Consider the following 17,558-nt stretch of genomic DNA (forward strand, 5'->3'; position numbering starts at 1 on the left):
AGTGGCAGGGCCAGACTTAACCGCGGCAGTCTCCCCCGGCTACCATTTTGCCTCCAGAGTCAGGAATTGCTGAATGATTTTTAAAAACTTATTCATATCCATTCTTTCTCCAGTGAGAGGCTACATAAGATTTCAAAGGGAGAAGTTGAAAATCCTTTCACTCTCCTTTTATGAATAGTATGGAGAACACATCCCAGCAATTGCCACCCCCTTCCTCTCCCACTTTTCCAGAGATGTTCGTGATCGCCCCCCTTCCGGTACTCATGGCTGATCTGTGTCCAGAGGCCACCTGCCAGGCTTTCACTGTGCTGGGTAAACCCTCAGCAATTAAAAGACCTTGTTCCAGAGTGATGCCTCCTTTTATTGGTGGTGTTCCAGTAGCCGAATGATCAGATCCCCCCCCCAACCTTCTAACCTGCCTTCCCTTCCCTCTCCCCCTGCTTTTTAATTGGAACTACTGGCCCCAGGCAGTGAGAATGAAAATAAAAGAGCTGTGAGTGAATTGAATCTGCTCCCACCCACCCCCCACCCCACCGAAAATGCAATTTAATAACAAACATTCAGCCACCCATGTGCTTACCCCTTCTTAAAGGAATAGGCCCTTGGGGGAGATGGGGAAGAAGCATAGCAAAACATCTGGGTGGCAAACTCAATCTCCGGTTGAAGTGGTCTTGGAATGAAAATGTAGCCCTTAGCATAAGCTTGCTTCTCCTTCTAGCAGGGCTGGTCTTAGCTGGATCTAGGCTTCTTACACAGGGCCATGGAGAAATGCTTGGGAAATCGTTACCCTTGGAGATGTTAAAATAAGTTATCCCTTACCTTGCCACTACTTGCCCTAAGAGTTCGTGTGAAATTACTTAAACTGCTGTACCTGACGCCATTGGGTTAGGCTGTCTGAAGAATGCCTCTTTGGATGGCTGTGGTCACAGTCCCTAAGGCAGGTCTCAGACGAGTGTCCTTGATCTTCCCACACTCTGCTAAGTTTAGGAGGCATTGGCACAGAGCAGCTCTCACCCTCCTGAAAGTGCCTGGACCTCCCACCAAGCATGGTCTCTCCATCACAGGTCACAGTACAGGAGGACGTGGCTGACTAGCAGAGTGGTACATACCAAGGGGACAGAAGTTTCCCTTTGTCCCCACCCCCAGGTCACAGGGAATTCATTTAGTGAGAATTCAGGGGCAGGTGGGCAAAAGAAATAGTGAAGTTGTACCTATTTATATGGTATAAACAACATTTATAACAGTAAAGGAAATAAAATGGTTTCCCATATTCCCTCAACCAAGTGTATATATATATATATATATATATATATAGTCTCTGTTTCCTTCCAGTCTTTGTCTAATTGTATAAATATTTTTTTCCAGTGGTAATCATAGTGTTGATGACATTTTTGTTGTGGTCTTTCATTTAACATTTCATGTTTTTCATGCTCCTACATGGTTTTATAATTATACTTTTATCGACTACATTATGATGTATCATTATACTTTAGGCCCCATTGTTGAATATTTAAATTGTTTTCAGTACTGTACTTTTACAAAAAGTGCTAAATGTACATATTTACATATATACTTTTTTTCTTTCTTTGATTTTATTGCCATCAGAAATCATATGAAACTGGATCAAAGAGCATGAACATTTTCATGACTTTTGATACATAAAGCCATTTTCTTTACTAAAAGGGTAATATCCATTTACATTGTTACCAGTAACATAAACAGGCCTATTTTAAATCATAACCTTGTTGGTAATAGGAGTTATATTCTTAAATACTTTGCTAATTTAATGGGAACAAAAAGATTCCTTGGTTTTAATTTATACTTCTTTGATTGCTATTGAAATGAACCTTTCCCCGTATCTGTTTAATTGTGTTGCCTCTTATGTGAATTGTCTGTATTCTTTGCACATCTGCTGGATACTTGGCACTTTTCTTACAAATTTATATAAATAACTGGTACTCCCCAGCGTCACTCAAATTAATGCTTTAAGTTTGAACATGGTAATGAAAAAAACCTGCAAATATAAACTTAATATATACTACATAAACATGTGTCCAAGAAAAATAATATCAAAATTTATAGTGCTTATTAGGTGCCAGGCACAATTCTAAACATTTTACCCAGCTCTGTGAAATATGTACTGCTTTATTCCCATTTTATAGATGGAGAAGCTGAGGCAAAAGAGGTTAAGAAACTTATCCAAGCTTAACCCAGTAAGTAAGCCAGGATTCAGAGCCAGGCAGTCTGGCTTCCACCGTCGATTTCTTACTAGTTAGAGGTGAGAATCAGGGCAAGAGGGCATCCGGGAAGAGTGGATCAGATGAGGCACCCAGTTGCATAAACTCATGAGATGTTGGAAACAGTATATTGGAGCCTCTTGCTCCTTTGAACTAATTAATTGCTCACTAGTTTCAAATGAATCAAGAAGTAAGTGAGCAAATATAAGAAATAAACTTTTCTGTAGCAATATAACCTTGTTGCTTTCTTACCAAGGATTTTTTGAAGGTATGTGTTTGCATTTTTCCAGCTGTGTATCCCAGCAGGGGCTTGTCCAGTGATGCATATTCTCCTGCCATTTCTCATGTCAGCTTGTGCTGTTAAAAATCATCCCCTACTAGTAATTTGGTAGGTTTTACCTTGATGGTTCTTAGATGATAGAAACCTATTTTTTTTGTTTTCTTTAAAATTTTATTATTTTTTTTTAATTGAAGTATAGTTGACTTACAATGCTGTGCCGATCTCTGCTGTACAGCAAAGTGACTCAGTTATACACATACATTCTTTTTTTAACATTCTTTTCCATTATGGTTTATCACAGGATATTAAATATAGTTCCCTGTGTTATACAGTAGGACCTTGTTGTTTATCCATCCTATATATAATAGTTTACATCTGCTAATCCCAAACTCCCAATCCTTCCCTCCCCCTTTTTTATGGCTGAGTAGTATTCCATTGTATATATGTACCACATCTTCTTTATCCATTCATCTGTCAATGGACATTTTGGTTGTTTTCATGTTTTGGCTATTGTGAATAGTGCTGCTATGAACATAAGGGTGCATGTACCTTTTTGAATTATAGTTTTGTCTGGGTATATGCCCAGGAGTGGGTTTGCTGGATCATATAGTAATTCTATTTTTAGTTTTCTGAGGAACCTCCACACTGTTTTCCATCGTGGCTGCACCAGCTTACATTCCCACCAATAGTGTAGGAGTGTTCTCTTTTCTCCACACTCTCTCTAGCATTTGTTATGTGTAGACTTTTTAATGATGGCCATTCTGACTGGTGTGAGGTGGTCATTGTAGTTTTGATTTCCATTTCTCTAATAATTAGTGATGGTGTGCATCTTTTCATGTGTCTACTGGCCATCTGCATGTCTTCTTTGGAGAAATGTCTATTAAGGTCTTCAGCCCATTTTTCAATTGGGTTGTTTTTCTGTTGTTGAGTTGTATGAGCTGTTTGTATATCTTGGAGATTAAGCCCTTGTCTGTTGCATCATTTGCAAATATTTTCTCTCATTCCATAGGTTGTCTTTTCGTTTTTGTTTTTGTTTTCGTTGTTATTTTTATGGTTTCCTTTGCTGTGCAAAAGCCTGTACGTTTGATTAGGTCCCATTTGTTTATTTTTGTTTTCATTTCTATTGCCCTGGGAGACTGACCTAAGAAAACATTGGTACAATTTATGTCAGAGAATATTTTGCCTATGCTCTCTTCTAGGAGTTTTATGGTGTCATGTTTTATGTTTAACTCTTTAAGCCATTTTCAGTTTATTTTTGTGGATGGTTTGAGGGTGTGTTCTAATTTCATTGATTTACATGTAGCTGTCCAACTTTCCCAACACCACTATTTTATTTGTGTTAGGTGGACTGACCGAATGGATTTCATTTTAGGGTGTTTCCAACTTATATATTGAATACTGAATTTTCACCATTTTGGGTGCCAAAGTAGTACGAGCATTTCAATCATTTGCTTTGTTGGGTGAGGAAATAAATGTGGAGGGACAGACAGGATGCTTTTATTAGTGGGGTTTTATTGACTTAAACTTTAAAAATAAAAACAGGAGGGGACCTTCAAGATGGTGGAGGAGTAAGACGCGGAGATCACCTTCCTTCCCACAAATACATCATAAATACATCTACACATGGAACAACTCCTACAGAACACCTACTGAATGCTGGCAGAAGACCTCAGACTTCCCCAAAGGCAGGAAACTCCCCACATACCTGGCCAAGTGGCTGACAGAGTCTTGGTGCTCCGGCTGGGTGTCAGGCCTGAGCCTCTGAGGTGGGAGAGCCAAGTTCAGGACATTGGTCCACCAGAGGCCTCCCAGCCCCATGTAATACCAAACAGCAAAAGCTCTCCCAGAGATCTCCATCTCAACGCTAAGACCCAGCTCCACACAACAACCAGCAAGCTCCAGTGCTGGACACCCTATGCCAAACAATAGCAAGACAGGAACACAACCCAGCCCATTAGCAGAGAGGCTGCCTAAAATCATAATAAATTCACAGATCCCCCAAAACACACCACCGGAGGCGGTCCTGCCCACCAAAAATACAAGATCCAGTCTCATCCACCAGAACACAGGCATCAGTTCCCTCCACCAGAAAGCCTACACAACACACTGAACCAGCCTTACCCACTGGGGGCAGACACCAAAAACAACAGGAACTACGAACCTGCAGCCTGTGAAAAGGACACCCCAAACACAGGAAGTTAAGCAAAATGAGAAGACAGAGAAATACACACCAGATGAAGGAGCAGGGTAAGAACCCACCAGACCAAACAAATGAAGAGGAAATAGGTAGCCTACCTGAAAAAGAATTCAGAATAATGATAGTAAAGATGATCCAAAATCTTGGAAATGGAATGGAAAAAATACAAGAAACGTTTAACAAGGACCTAGAAAAACTAAAGAGCAAACAAACAATGATGAACAACACAATAAATGAAATTTAAAATTCTCTGGGAGGAATCAATAGCAGAATAACTGAGGCAAAAGAATGGATAAGTGACCTAGAAGATAAAATAGTGGAAATAACTACCACAGAGCAGAATAAAGAAAAAAGAATGAAAACAATTGAGGACAGTCTCAGAGACCTCTGGGACAACATTAAACGCATCAACATTCAAATTATAGGGGTCCCAGAAGAAGAAGAGAAAAGAAAAGGGACTGAGAAAATATTTGAAGAGATTATAGTTGAAAACTTCCCTAATATGGGAAAGGAAATAGACAATCAAGTCCAGGAAGCACAGAGAGTCCCATACAGGATAAATCTAAGGAGAAACACGCCAAGACACATATTAATCAAACTATCAAAAATTAAATACAAAGGAAAAATATTAAAAGCAGCAAGGGAAAAGCAACAAATAACATACAAAGGAATCCTCATAAGGTTAACAACTGATCTTTCAGCAGAAACTCTGCAAGCCAGAAAGGAGTGGCAGGACATACTTAAAGTGATGAAAGGGAAGAATCTACAACCAAGATTACTCTACCCAGCAAGGATCTCATTCAGATTCAACGGAGAAATTAAAACCTTTACAGACAAGCAAAAGCTAAGAGAACTCAGCACCATGAAACCAGCTTTAGAACAAATGCTAAAGGAACTTCTCTAGGCAGGAAACACAAGAGAAGGAAAAGACCTACAATAACAAACCCAAAACAATTAAGAAAATGGTAATAGGAACATACATATGAATAACTACCTTGAATGTAAATGGATAAATGCTCCAACCAAAAGACATAGACTGGCTGAATGGATACAAAAACAAGACCCGTATATATGCTGTCTACAAGAAACCCACTTCAGACCTAGGGACACATACAGACTGAAAGTGAGGGGATAGAAAAAGATATCCCATGTAAATGGAAATCAAGAGAAAGCTGGAGTAGCAATTCTCATATCAGACATAATAGACTTTAAAATAAAGACTATTACAGGAGACAAAGGACACTACATAATGACCAAGGGATCAGTCAATCCAAGAAGAAGATATAACAATTGTAAATATTTATTCACTCAACATAGGAGCACCGCAATTTACAAGGCAAATGCTAACAGCCATAAAAGGGGAAATTGACAGGAACACAATCATAGTAGGGGACTTTAACACCCCACTTTCACCATTTCATCCAAATGAAAATAAATAAGGAAACACAAGCTTTAAATGACACATTAAATGAGACGGACTTAATTGATATTTATAGGACATTCCATCCAAAAACAACAGAATACACTTTCTTCTCAAGTGCTCATGGAACATTCTCCAGGATAGATCATATCTTGGGTCACAAATCAAGCCTTGGTAAATTTAAGAAAATTGAAATCGTATGAAGTATCTTTTCCAACCACAACGCTGTGAGACTAGATATCAATTACAGGAAAAAAACTGTAAAAAATACAAACACGTGGAGGCTAAACAATACACTACTTAATAACCAAGTGATCACTGAAGAAATCAAAGAGGAAATCAAAAAATACCTAGAAACAAATGACAATGGAGACACGACAACCCAAAACCTATGGGATGCAGCAAAAACAGTTCTAAGAGGGAAGTTTATAGCAATACAGTCCTATCTCAAGAAACAAGAAACGTCTCAAATAAATGGCCTGACTTTAAACCTAAAGCAATTAGAGAAAGAAGAACAAAAGAAAACCCAGAGTTACCAGAAGGAAAGAAATCATAAAGATCAGATTAGAAATAAATGAAAAAGGAACGAAAAAACAATAGCAAAGATCAGTAAAACTAAAAGCTAGTTCTTTAAGAAGATAAACAAAATTGATAAACCATTAGCCAGACTCATTAAGAAAAAAAAGGGTGAAGACTCAAACCAATAGAATTAGAAATGAAAAAGAAGAAGTAACATCTGACACTGCAGAAATACAAAGGATCATGAGAGATTACTACAAGCAACTGTATGCCAATAAAATGGACAACCTGGAAGAAATGGACAAATTCATAGAAAAGCACAACCTTACGAGACAGAACCAGGAAGACATAGAAAATATAAACAGACCAATCACAAGCGCTGAAATTGAAACTGTGATAAAAAATCTTCCAACAAACAAAAATCCAGGACCAGATGGGTTCACAGGCGAATTCTATCAAACATTTAGAGAAGAGCTAAAACCTATCCTCTAAAACTCGTCCAAAATATAGCAGAGGGAGGAACACTCACAAACTCATTCTACGAGGCCACCATCACCCTGATACCAAAACCAGACAAAGATGTAACAAAGAAAGAAAACTACAGGCCAGTATCACTGATGAACATAGATGCAAAAATCCTCAGCAAAATACTAGCAAACAGAATCCAACAGCACATTAAAAGGATCATACACCATGATCAAGTGGGGTTTATTCCAGGAATGCAATGATTCTTCAGTATATACAAATGAATCAATGTGATACACCATTTTAACAAATTGAAGGTGAAAAACAATATAATCATCTCAATAGATGCAGAAAAGCTTTTGACAAAATTCAACACTCATTTATTATAAAAACCCTCCAGAAAGTAGGCATAGAGGGAACTTACCTCAGCATAATAAAGGCCATATATGACAAACCCACAGCCAGCATTGTTCTCAATGGTGAAAAACTTAAACCATTTCCTCTAAGATCAGGAACAAGACAAGGTTGCCCACTCTCACCACTATTATTCAGCATAGTTTTGGAAATTTTAGCCCCAACAATCAGAGAAGAAAAAGAAATAAAAGGAATCCAGATTGGAAAAGAAGAAGTAAAACTGTCACTGTTTGCAGATGACATGATACTGTACATAGAGAATCTTAAAGATGCTACCAGAAAACTACTAGAGCTAATCAATGAGTGTGGTAGAGTTGCAGGATACAAAATTAATGCACAGAAATCTCTTGCATTTCTATACAGTAATGATGAAAAATCTGAAAGAGAAATTAAGGAAACACTCTTATTTACCATTGCAACAAACAGAATAAAATACCTAGGAATAAACCTACCTAAGGAGACAAAAGACCTGTATGCGCAAAACTATAAGACACTGAAGAAAGAAATTAAAGATGATACAAACAGATGGAGAGATATACCGTGTTCTTGGATTGGAAGAATCAACATTGTGAAAATGACTATACTACCCAAAGCAATCTACAGATTCAGTGCAATTCCTATCAAACTACCAATGGCATTTTTCACAGAAGTAGAACAAAAAACTGCACAATTTGTATGGAAACACAGAAGACCCCAAATAGCCAAAGCAATCTTGAGAAAGAAAAACAGAGCTGGAGAAGTCAGACTCCCTGACTTCAGACTATACTACAAAGCTACCGTAATCAAGACAGTATGATACTGGCAAAAAAAAAAAGAAATACAGATCAGTGGAACAGGTTAGAAAGCCCAGAGATAAACCTACACACGTATGGTCACCTTATCTTTGATAAAGGAGGCAAGAATATACAATGGAGAAAAGACAGCCTCTTCAATAAGTGGTGCTGGGAAAACTGGACAGCTACATGTAAAAGAATGATATTAGAACACTCCCTAACACCATACACAAACAGTAAACTCAAAATGGATTAAAGACCTAAGTGTAAGGCCAGACACTATTAAACTCTTAAAGGAAAACATAGGCAGAACATTCTTTGATATAAATCACAGCAAGATCCTCCTAGAGAAATGGAAATAAAAACAAAGATAAACAAACAGGACGTAATGAAACTTAAAAGCTTTTGCACAGCAAGGGAAACCATAAACAAGACGAAAAGACAGTCCTCAGAATGGGAGAAAATATTTGCAAATGAAGCAACTGACAAAGCATTAATCTCCAAAATATACAAGCAGCTCATGCAGCTCAATATCAAAGAAACAAACAACCTAATCCGAAAATGGGCAGAAGACCTAAACAGACATTTCTCCAAAGAAGATATACAGAATGCCAACAAACACATGAAAGGATGCTCAATATCACATATCATTAGAGAAATGCAAATCAAAATTACAATGAGATATCACCTCACACCAGTCAGAATGGCCATCATCAAAAAATCTACAAACAGTAAATGCTGGAGAGGGTATGGAGAAAGGGAACCCTCTTGCACTGTTGGTGGGAATGTAAATTGATACAGCCACTATGGAGAACAGTATGGAGGTTCCTTAAGAAACTAAAAATAAAACTACTATATGACCCAGCAATCCCACTACTGGGCATATACTGTGAGAAAACCATAATCCAAAAAAGTCATGTACCACAATGTTCTTTGCAGCTCTATTTACAATAGCCAGGATATGGAAGCAACCTAAGTGTCCATCGATAGATGAATGGATAAAGAACATGTGGCACATATACACAATGGAATATCACTCACCCATAAAAAGAAATGAAATTGAGTTATTTGTAGTGTGGTGGAAGGACCTAGAGTTTGTCATACAGAATGAAGTGAGTTAGAAAGAGAAAAACAAATACTGTATGCTAACACGTATATATGGAACCTAAAAAATAAATGGTTCTGAAGAACCTAGGGGCAGGACAGGAATAAAGATGCAGATGTAGAGAATGGAGTTGAGGACACGGGGAGGGGGAAGGGTGAGCTGGGACGAAGTGAGAGAGTAGCATTGACATATATACACTTCCAAATGTAAAACAGATAGCTAGTGGGAAGCAGCCACATAGCACGAGGAGATCAGCTCGGTGCTTTGTGACCACCTAGAGGGGTGGGATAGGGAGGGTGGGAGGGAGACACAAGAGGGAGGAGATATGGGGATATATGTATACGTATAGCTGATTCACTTTGTTATACAGCAGAAACTAACACACCATTGTAAAGCAATTATACTCCAATAAAGATGTTAAAAAATAAAAAAAGTAAAAACAATTGAATTCTGCCCAGAATCAATAGTAAGAAAATCTAGAGTGCTATTTCCTCCATTGCTCCCTCCCCACCCTCACACCTCATTATCCATCCATCAGGGTTGAGATATGTCTTTATGGGGAAATGTAGCCTGATATAATTGTAATCACAAACAAGTAAAAAATCACACTGTGCACCAATTCACCTTCCATAGATATACCATGTATATTAGTGACTTTCAGTTGTAATCTGAATGAGTTGTAGTGAGCTAATATATTTTGAATTATAGCCTTTTTAATGTCTCTCTGTGGCAAGAATAATTTATCTCAGTGCTGTCAGTCTGGGGTTTCAGCTTAGTATGGCAAAGTTTGGTGAACGCTTTGAACTGGTGCTGTCTTCAGTATCTTTCTGAGTGGAATACAGAACTATGAAATACAGAACTGTGAAGGCACTGAAGGGTCCCGAATCATGTGACTCCCTCAGATGATGATTTCAGAGCCAGAGAGTGATCGGGTCTTGGAGAACAGAATTAGTTCTAAAACGCACTCATCTTCTCTTGCCTCCTCTAGAACTGGAAGACGCAGCACAGCGAGGAGTATGAAGCAGAAGGTAGGAATTGAGTGTGCGTGGGGCCTGCCTGGGAAGGAGGGGCTGCCATTCACAGGGCACTCTCCACATCCCCTTCCTGCATCCCTTGCCTTCTTACTAACCACCTTGCCTGCTGGAGGCCAACTGAGAAATAACCTGAAGAACAACAGCAACAAAAAATTCATTCCCAGTTGAGAGCTCATAGTTTTAAATCCTTGCATTTAGCATCATGCAAGATGTGGCAACTAAGATGTAGAATTTCACTTATGGTTTAATTACTCTCTTACATAGACTTTCACATTAATCTATGAACAGTCCAAAACTAAATAGTTACCTATTAAAATGTATCCCTTGACAGGGCTTCCCTGGTGGCGCAGTGGTTAAGAATCTGCCTGCCAGTGCAGGGGACACGGGTTCGAGCCCTGGTCCGGGAAGATCCCACATGCCGCGGAGCAACTAAGCCTGTGCGCCACGGCTACTGAGCCTGCGCTCTAGAGCCCGTGCTCCGCAACAAGAGAAGTCACTGCAGTGGGGAGCCTGCGCACCACAACCAAGAGTAGACCCCGCTCGCCACAACTAGAGAAAGCCCGCGCGCAGCAACGAAGACCCAACGCAGCCAAAATAAATAAATAAGTTTATGTTTAAAAAAATGTATCCCTTGACAAGTTTCAGATGTATTTAAGATAGATCAAAACACGTTGATCTTCTGGCCAGCAGATGGCACTGTGGTTCAGCTGACAGAACCTCAGCCCACTTCACAGCCTACCCTGGATTAACTGTACTTAAGTGTAATTACACGTTCTCTAGGTTTCCAACCTGTAAAGACACAGCGGTGATGGGCTTAATGTCTTTGATTAATAGTAGGGGTAGCACTAAATGCTCTTCTCAACTCTCTGAGGTTCTTCCAGGCACACACAATCTTGTCAGTAATTAGCTCATGTTTAAGTAATGACTTTACAGAATCTCTAATATGGAAGTAAATTTTAACTACAAGTGAGAACTTTTAATAGAGGATAAATAAATTTTTATTTTTAAATAAGTAGTTTGATCCTTAAATCTTCAAATAGAACTTATCCTTAATATACCAGTAATTAATAGCTTGCCCTGGCAAACATTTATTCTTTCAAGTTGGAATCCTTATAGGTCAGAATATTCGTATGTGTAAAGATTTGGAAACAGGCTAATCTCGCCTTTTATAATCATGTTATGCTATTTATCATGAAATTATTTCCTTCGCAGTAGAAGCAGAGCTTAGACTAGAAAGAAAGTGGAGATAATAAAGTCTGGTAGCTATAGCTGAGGTAGGGCATATAAAGCTCCTTAGAATGGCTCTCAACCAGCCTTCCTTCCGATCACACCAAAGCCTAAGCCTGTGCATATTTTCCTTTGGAATAAAATGAGCCTAGAACCTTGGCATTACTGCACAGGAGATGGTATTTCTTACATAGGTATGGCTGCCAATGAACAAAAAAGTGTCTGTTGGCCCTAGTTGCAGCCTAAGAACCAGTGGTTCCACTTCATTTGAACTTCAGGATCAAATCAAATCAACATCTGTAGTCTCTTTATTATAGCATTTATTTTCAAAAAGCACATTTTTCTTTGAGAATAGGCTCTCAGTTCCTTTAGGGACAACACACTGTATGCTTTTATTTTAGGCCAGTTAAGATTTTGGAACCCAGATGATTTGAATGCCTCACAAAGTGGGCCTTCCCCTCCCCAAGACTGGATAGAAGAGAAACTGCAGGAGGTTTGTGAAGATTTGGGGATCACCCGTGATGGTCACCTAAACCGGAAGAAGCTGATCTCCATCTGTGAGCAGTATGGTTTGCAGAATGTCGATGGAGAGGTAAGCCTTGCATCATATTTTTATTCAGGAATAGTAATCATGATAAAAGCTAAACTGGCCACAGGCTAGGAATAGCCATATTTCGGTTTCCTGCAGCATGTTACAGAGACTCCATTCTCTTTTTTTCCTGGGAAGTCAGCCATGAAGATCCTGTCTCTGAGGACCTCATGTTGTATTGTGGAAAAGAAAAACTGACAATAGCTGACACTTACTGAACCCGTACTGTGTGCCCCTCACTGTGCTAAGCACATTACCCCACATTACTATCAGACACCAGTTCAGTGTAGCATGATGTCAATCTATGTGTAGATGTGGCATTCACGGAGCAAAATGTGGGAAAGGTGTCGAGGAAGGACGAAGAGGGGAGTTCAGGAGATTTGAGTTGGAATATTTTGAAGGCCAGGCTGATAAGTTTAGTTTGTTGGAGAGAAGATCTCAGTATCACCCCTGGGTTCTTAAGCAGATTAAGTAATAGTACGTAGGAAAAACTTACTTAATGAGGGTGGTCTGAACTTCTTTTATGGGGTATAGTGGTGTAAAGAGAGCCTTAGATTAGGAGACCAGCCAGGAGCCATCACAATAATCTGGTCATGAGGAAAGGGAAAAGGGTAGGTTGGTGGTTTTGAAAATGTACAACAGAAGAGTCCTGAAGGAGCCCCCGGAAGACTCTTGCTCGGTAAAATTCTGAACTTCACGTTTTCTAAAAAATTAAGAGGGGTGGCAGGACTGGGTGCGTGAACAGCCATGAAACATAAGAATGTAATTAATTCCAAGATATGTCTTTCAAAGAGCTGAAAATAAGGATTGGAGGGACTTAGAGGTTAGGGCTACAGTTGTAGCTTTGGGAAACTTTGATTATAATGATATTTGAAACCATGTTATCTGCTTGCTCAGAGGATAAGTGGTATTATTTTCCTAAACCAGAAAGAGGTTTATTATCAAAAGCTTCCAAGTAGTGTAGCTTGCAGAAAAGTTCTTTCCCCCCCTTCTCCCTTGTGTATGTGACCATTGCACACCCTCTGACTACATTTCAATGGCTCAGTCGTCATTTATTTTTCAGGGATGGCTGTTGAGTCATAAAATTAAATTCATCCTCCTAAATTATAAACCAGCGCAGTATGCAGAACCTTGGGTTGTTCTGCCAAGAAATATTGCACAAACTTGGATTATTTATCTAAGAACGAATCTTGGAATAAACTTAGCTATTTGTGGGGAGTTGCATTTTCTTCTGTGGTGGAGACTCCAGAACCCAGGAAAAGAAGCAGCACATTTATTTTCTTCTGATGTGAGGATGAGTAAAGGATTGCTAATTGAACGTAGCTTTTACTTAGTGTTTTTCCTCCCCACCAAAATCATGAACCACTATAGTACTTTGCATGACTAGCTCTAGACCACAGCGGAGCTGAAAGTCCAAGATGATCTCATCAGCATACAACTTGGAATCCTAGAATTTTACGACTGAAAGCAATTTTAGATCTAGTCACCCCTCATTTTATAGATAAAGAAAGAGATCACTGCTGCCTGTTGCCATCATCATGAAGGGAAACTAGATTCACTGTCTTAAGGCTAAAACTAGTGCCCTGCTTTCCAGAAGCAAGGACGACTGTAGGGCAGGGATGGCAAACTGTCACCCTAGCTGCCAAATGTGACCTAAGGGCTACGTCGCCTACCCAATGTTTAAAAATTGAATTTTTTGCTATACTTTTTAAAATCAGGAGATTTTTCTAAAAATCAGAAGATTTGGCTCCATTTTGCTGGCAGTGAGAAGCAGCTAGCCCCTTTGGACAGGGCATGCACTCGTGTTCCGTTCGCTGGTTTAAAAGGCACCACTTCCTAATGTCTCAAGACCATCCTGCCTCATTTATTTACATCACCTTCCTGGCCCCTCGAGGTATTTGTGATCCCTATTCTAGTGCATTATTTCCCAACTTACACATTGGGAAATCAGCCATCCAAAGACCTGGCTGGTGATGGGGAGTAAGCATGTCCTCAGGGTTCTAGATTCAGCTCCTGCACAGACTGCAGGGGGTGCCCTAGTTGCCCACTGACTTGTATTCTTGTCAGCCCAGCCCTGCCCATCCACCCTCTTCTGAATCCACATCCCTTTATTCACTACTTGTCCACTCCCCCACGTACAGTAACTGGCGGGATTTACTTACTCCACCACTTCAGATGGATCAGGTGATGGGTGCTTAGGGAGTCAGGAAGCTGTGCATTGATTTGGCCAAGGTCACAGGGCCAACCCACGTGGAGCTAAGGTTAGAGCCAAATATGCTGATTCACTTCAGTCAGCACCCTTGGATTTTACTGTGACTTCTGGTTTGACAGTCCTGAAAGCCTAGTCCTCTAAGAAAGTGTTCTTTTGGTTGATAAGAACCAGACGGAGAAGCTAAGGGAGCTTGGCAACTTCAGAATTTTGCCCCAAATACCTTTCCATCTGTTTCATCATATGCTTCTCTATTAGGAACTGTTGCTTCTTCCCAAGATTTCCACTCTTTAGAATGATTTTCTTGTTTCAGAGTCCTCTCCAGAGGAAGTGGTATAAAAACAAGAATAGAGACAGATGTTTCCTATTGGGTATGAATTGGAAAAAAAAGCATTGGATAAAAGAAATGCCTCAGGCACTTAGATGAAGGATAAAATCAACAATTATGAGATGACAGGAGTCCTAGCCATAGTCCGGACTTAAGAAGTGAATATTGAAAATTTGAGGATTTGTTACAAAGAGGCCTTTGTTAGAATGGAACCAGGTGTAGGCTCAAATGCAACAAGAGTAAGTTTGTTGCTTGTTCTATTCCTTGCCACTCAGCAAACTGGGCATCACCTTGTTAGAAATGCAGAATCTTAGGCCCTACCCCCAGATTTAACTGTATCAGAGTCTGCATTTTAACAGAATTCTCAGGTGATTTCTATTTTGTACACTGGGGGCATGTCCTATAGAAAAATTTTAGCCCCCCAAATAAAGAGGAAGCCGACTGTGAGGGTGGAGGTCTTCGCCTTCCCTCCCTGTTTTGCGGTATCCATGATTCATGCTGCTTATTCCCTTTTCCATTCCTCTGTTAAGCTAGGGAACAAACCATCTCCTAGGCAAGCCTCTAGAAGGGACTGTATGTGGTGAGGACTACTTGATTACTGTCACAGGGTGCAAAGTAGTCAGGCAAAATTCCCTTCTCTTTACATCTCTTGGAGGGACCCTTCTATTGCATACACATGAAATCCTTCCTATCCAGTCCTCACTTCTCCTGTGCTAAAGCATTAAAAGAAATAAAGACCCGAAACACGCAGTGCTGTTCCAAGTAATGTTCTAAATCCCAAGTCATGGGTTTCAGACCCCAACTATTAGATCATTGCCATCTGTCCCAGACCCAATTCTGCCGTGCTGACGTACCAATTTCCAAAATTCAACATCAGCAAAATATCATGTGGAGTCACCATAATATAACGGCTTAATGAACGTCTAACTATTTTCTATTGTTACAACACTGGGAAGCTATATCTTTATATTTTTAAGTAATTCTTTAATTCGCAAGAATAACGTGTAGTAACATTAAAGATTACCCGTTCTAACAGTGTGAGCAAAAGAGAAAACAGTTAAATGCTAAATTGCATAGAACTATGAAGGTGTTGAAAATGAATTTTATTTAGTTTATGTGAGGGGGAAGGACATATTACTAGAAAGGAAAAAAAATTCAGTCAAGTGAGAATAAAGGGACATGTTATATTTCTGGAGTCCTGGGATCAAGAGTGGTGCCAAGTTCTGTTGGCTGGAAGTGTACTCTGGGCCTTTGGGGTTTTTTGAGTGAAATAGTTAAAATATATGGTTGCCCTTTTCTAGATGCTTGAAGAAGTCTTCCATAATCTTGATCCTGATGGTACGATGAGTGTAGAAGATTTTTTCTACGGCTTGTTCAAAAATGGAAAATCCCTTACCCCATCAGCATCTACCCCATATAGACAATTGAAAAGGCACCTCTCCATGCAGGTAAGAAATAGGAAGTGGTTTCTCTGTGAGTAGAAGTTAAAATCCATTTGAATAATTTCTAATGAATTAATCTGCTGTCTAAAGAAAAATACTGAGGAGAAAGAGAGGCAAAAGAAGAGTAGTAAAGAAAGACTGAACCATTGGGGAAGGAAAAGCTGGGTTTGAGAAATGACCATAAATTACAGTAGGAAGACCACTAATTATGCCCCTTCTTGTTGGCTGTAGGTCAGAAGAAACCTGGTGTTAAGTAGAGGCACATTTCATCTATATGAAGGAACTCTTGGCCAGGTCAACTGTTGATAAGCTTTGCATTCTAGGCTGACTTAGGAAAGGGAGATCAAAGGGGCTGCGTGACTTCTTATCCTAGCAGTATAAATTAGAGAGACATGCCCTTTGCTCCTTGTGGTCAGGACTGACCAGTTTTGGTCTTGACCAACACCATGTTGCAATGCCTGAGCTTGCTTAAGTCTCTTTCTTCTTCCAGTCTTTCGATGAGAGTGGACGACGGACCACAACCCCGTCTGCGATGACAAGTACCATTGGCTTTCGGGTCTTCTCCTGCCTGGATGATGGGATGGGCTATGCATCAGTGGAGAGAATACTTGACACCTGGCATGAAGAGGGCATTGAGAACAGCCAGGAGATCCTGAAGGTGTGGCAGCTAAAATGAGAGAAAAATGACGAATTGGGGCAGGGTTGAAAAATTCCATTTTTTTGAAACTGTGATTTGATTCGATTTCTCCTTAATGATTCTTCTATTCACAAGATCTCAGACGTAAGAGGTAACTTTTCCTACCCACTTCAGCCAGGATTATCGATAACCTCTTTCCATGTTTTTAACCCCTAAATTATTGATAAGAAATTTCTTAGCTGATCTCTGGTTGGTAAAGATTAGAGTTTTACCGTTGTGTTTATTTACAGTGCCAGATAGCAATTTTTTTAAACATGCAAATAGTCACGTTATGTTTTTCTTAGAGAGAGCTTAGTTATGCTGTGGATTGAATATTGTTTCTAAGCAATCACTAAAGAAATGTAAGCCTCCAGCCTGGAGACTGTAAATTCAGCTTCACATTTTCTGCTTTCACAGGATAGAACTTGTGATTGTCTTGAACTTGTTCTGATTTCTAGGCCTTGGATTTCAGCCTTGATGGAAATGTTAATTTGACAGAACTGACGCTGGCTCTTGAAAATGAACTTTTGGTTACCAAGAACAGCATTCACCAGGCAGCTCTGGCCAGCTTTAAGGCTGAGATCCGGCATTTGCTGTGAGTTAAGCAGAAGGTTCACCTGCTCTATTCCCTTTCCTACTTGTC

General features: G+C 39.7%; 1 protein-coding gene across 1 annotated transcript in view; it reads left to right on the top strand.

The window, feature by feature from the left end:
- The window catches only part of NIN (ninein), a 102,400-nt gene that overhangs the window by 40,052 nt on the left and 44,790 nt on the right, over positions 1-17,558 (top strand). The window contains exons 7-11 of the mRNA XM_060142723.1: positions 10,399-10,438; positions 12,073-12,263; positions 16,099-16,245; positions 16,730-16,897; positions 17,374-17,510. Of these exons, the coding sequence (XP_059998706.1) occupies positions 10,399-10,438; positions 12,073-12,263; positions 16,099-16,245; positions 16,730-16,897; positions 17,374-17,510 (683 nt within the window). The remainder of the gene's footprint in view (positions 1-10,398; positions 10,439-12,072; positions 12,264-16,098; positions 16,246-16,729; positions 16,898-17,373; positions 17,511-17,558) is intronic.

The sequence above is a fragment of the Lagenorhynchus albirostris genome, chromosome 1, assembly GCF_949774975.1.
Source record: "Lagenorhynchus albirostris chromosome 1, mLagAlb1.1, whole genome shotgun sequence".
NCBI classification, from domain to species: Eukaryota; Metazoa; Chordata; class Mammalia; order Artiodactyla; family Delphinidae; genus Lagenorhynchus; species Lagenorhynchus albirostris.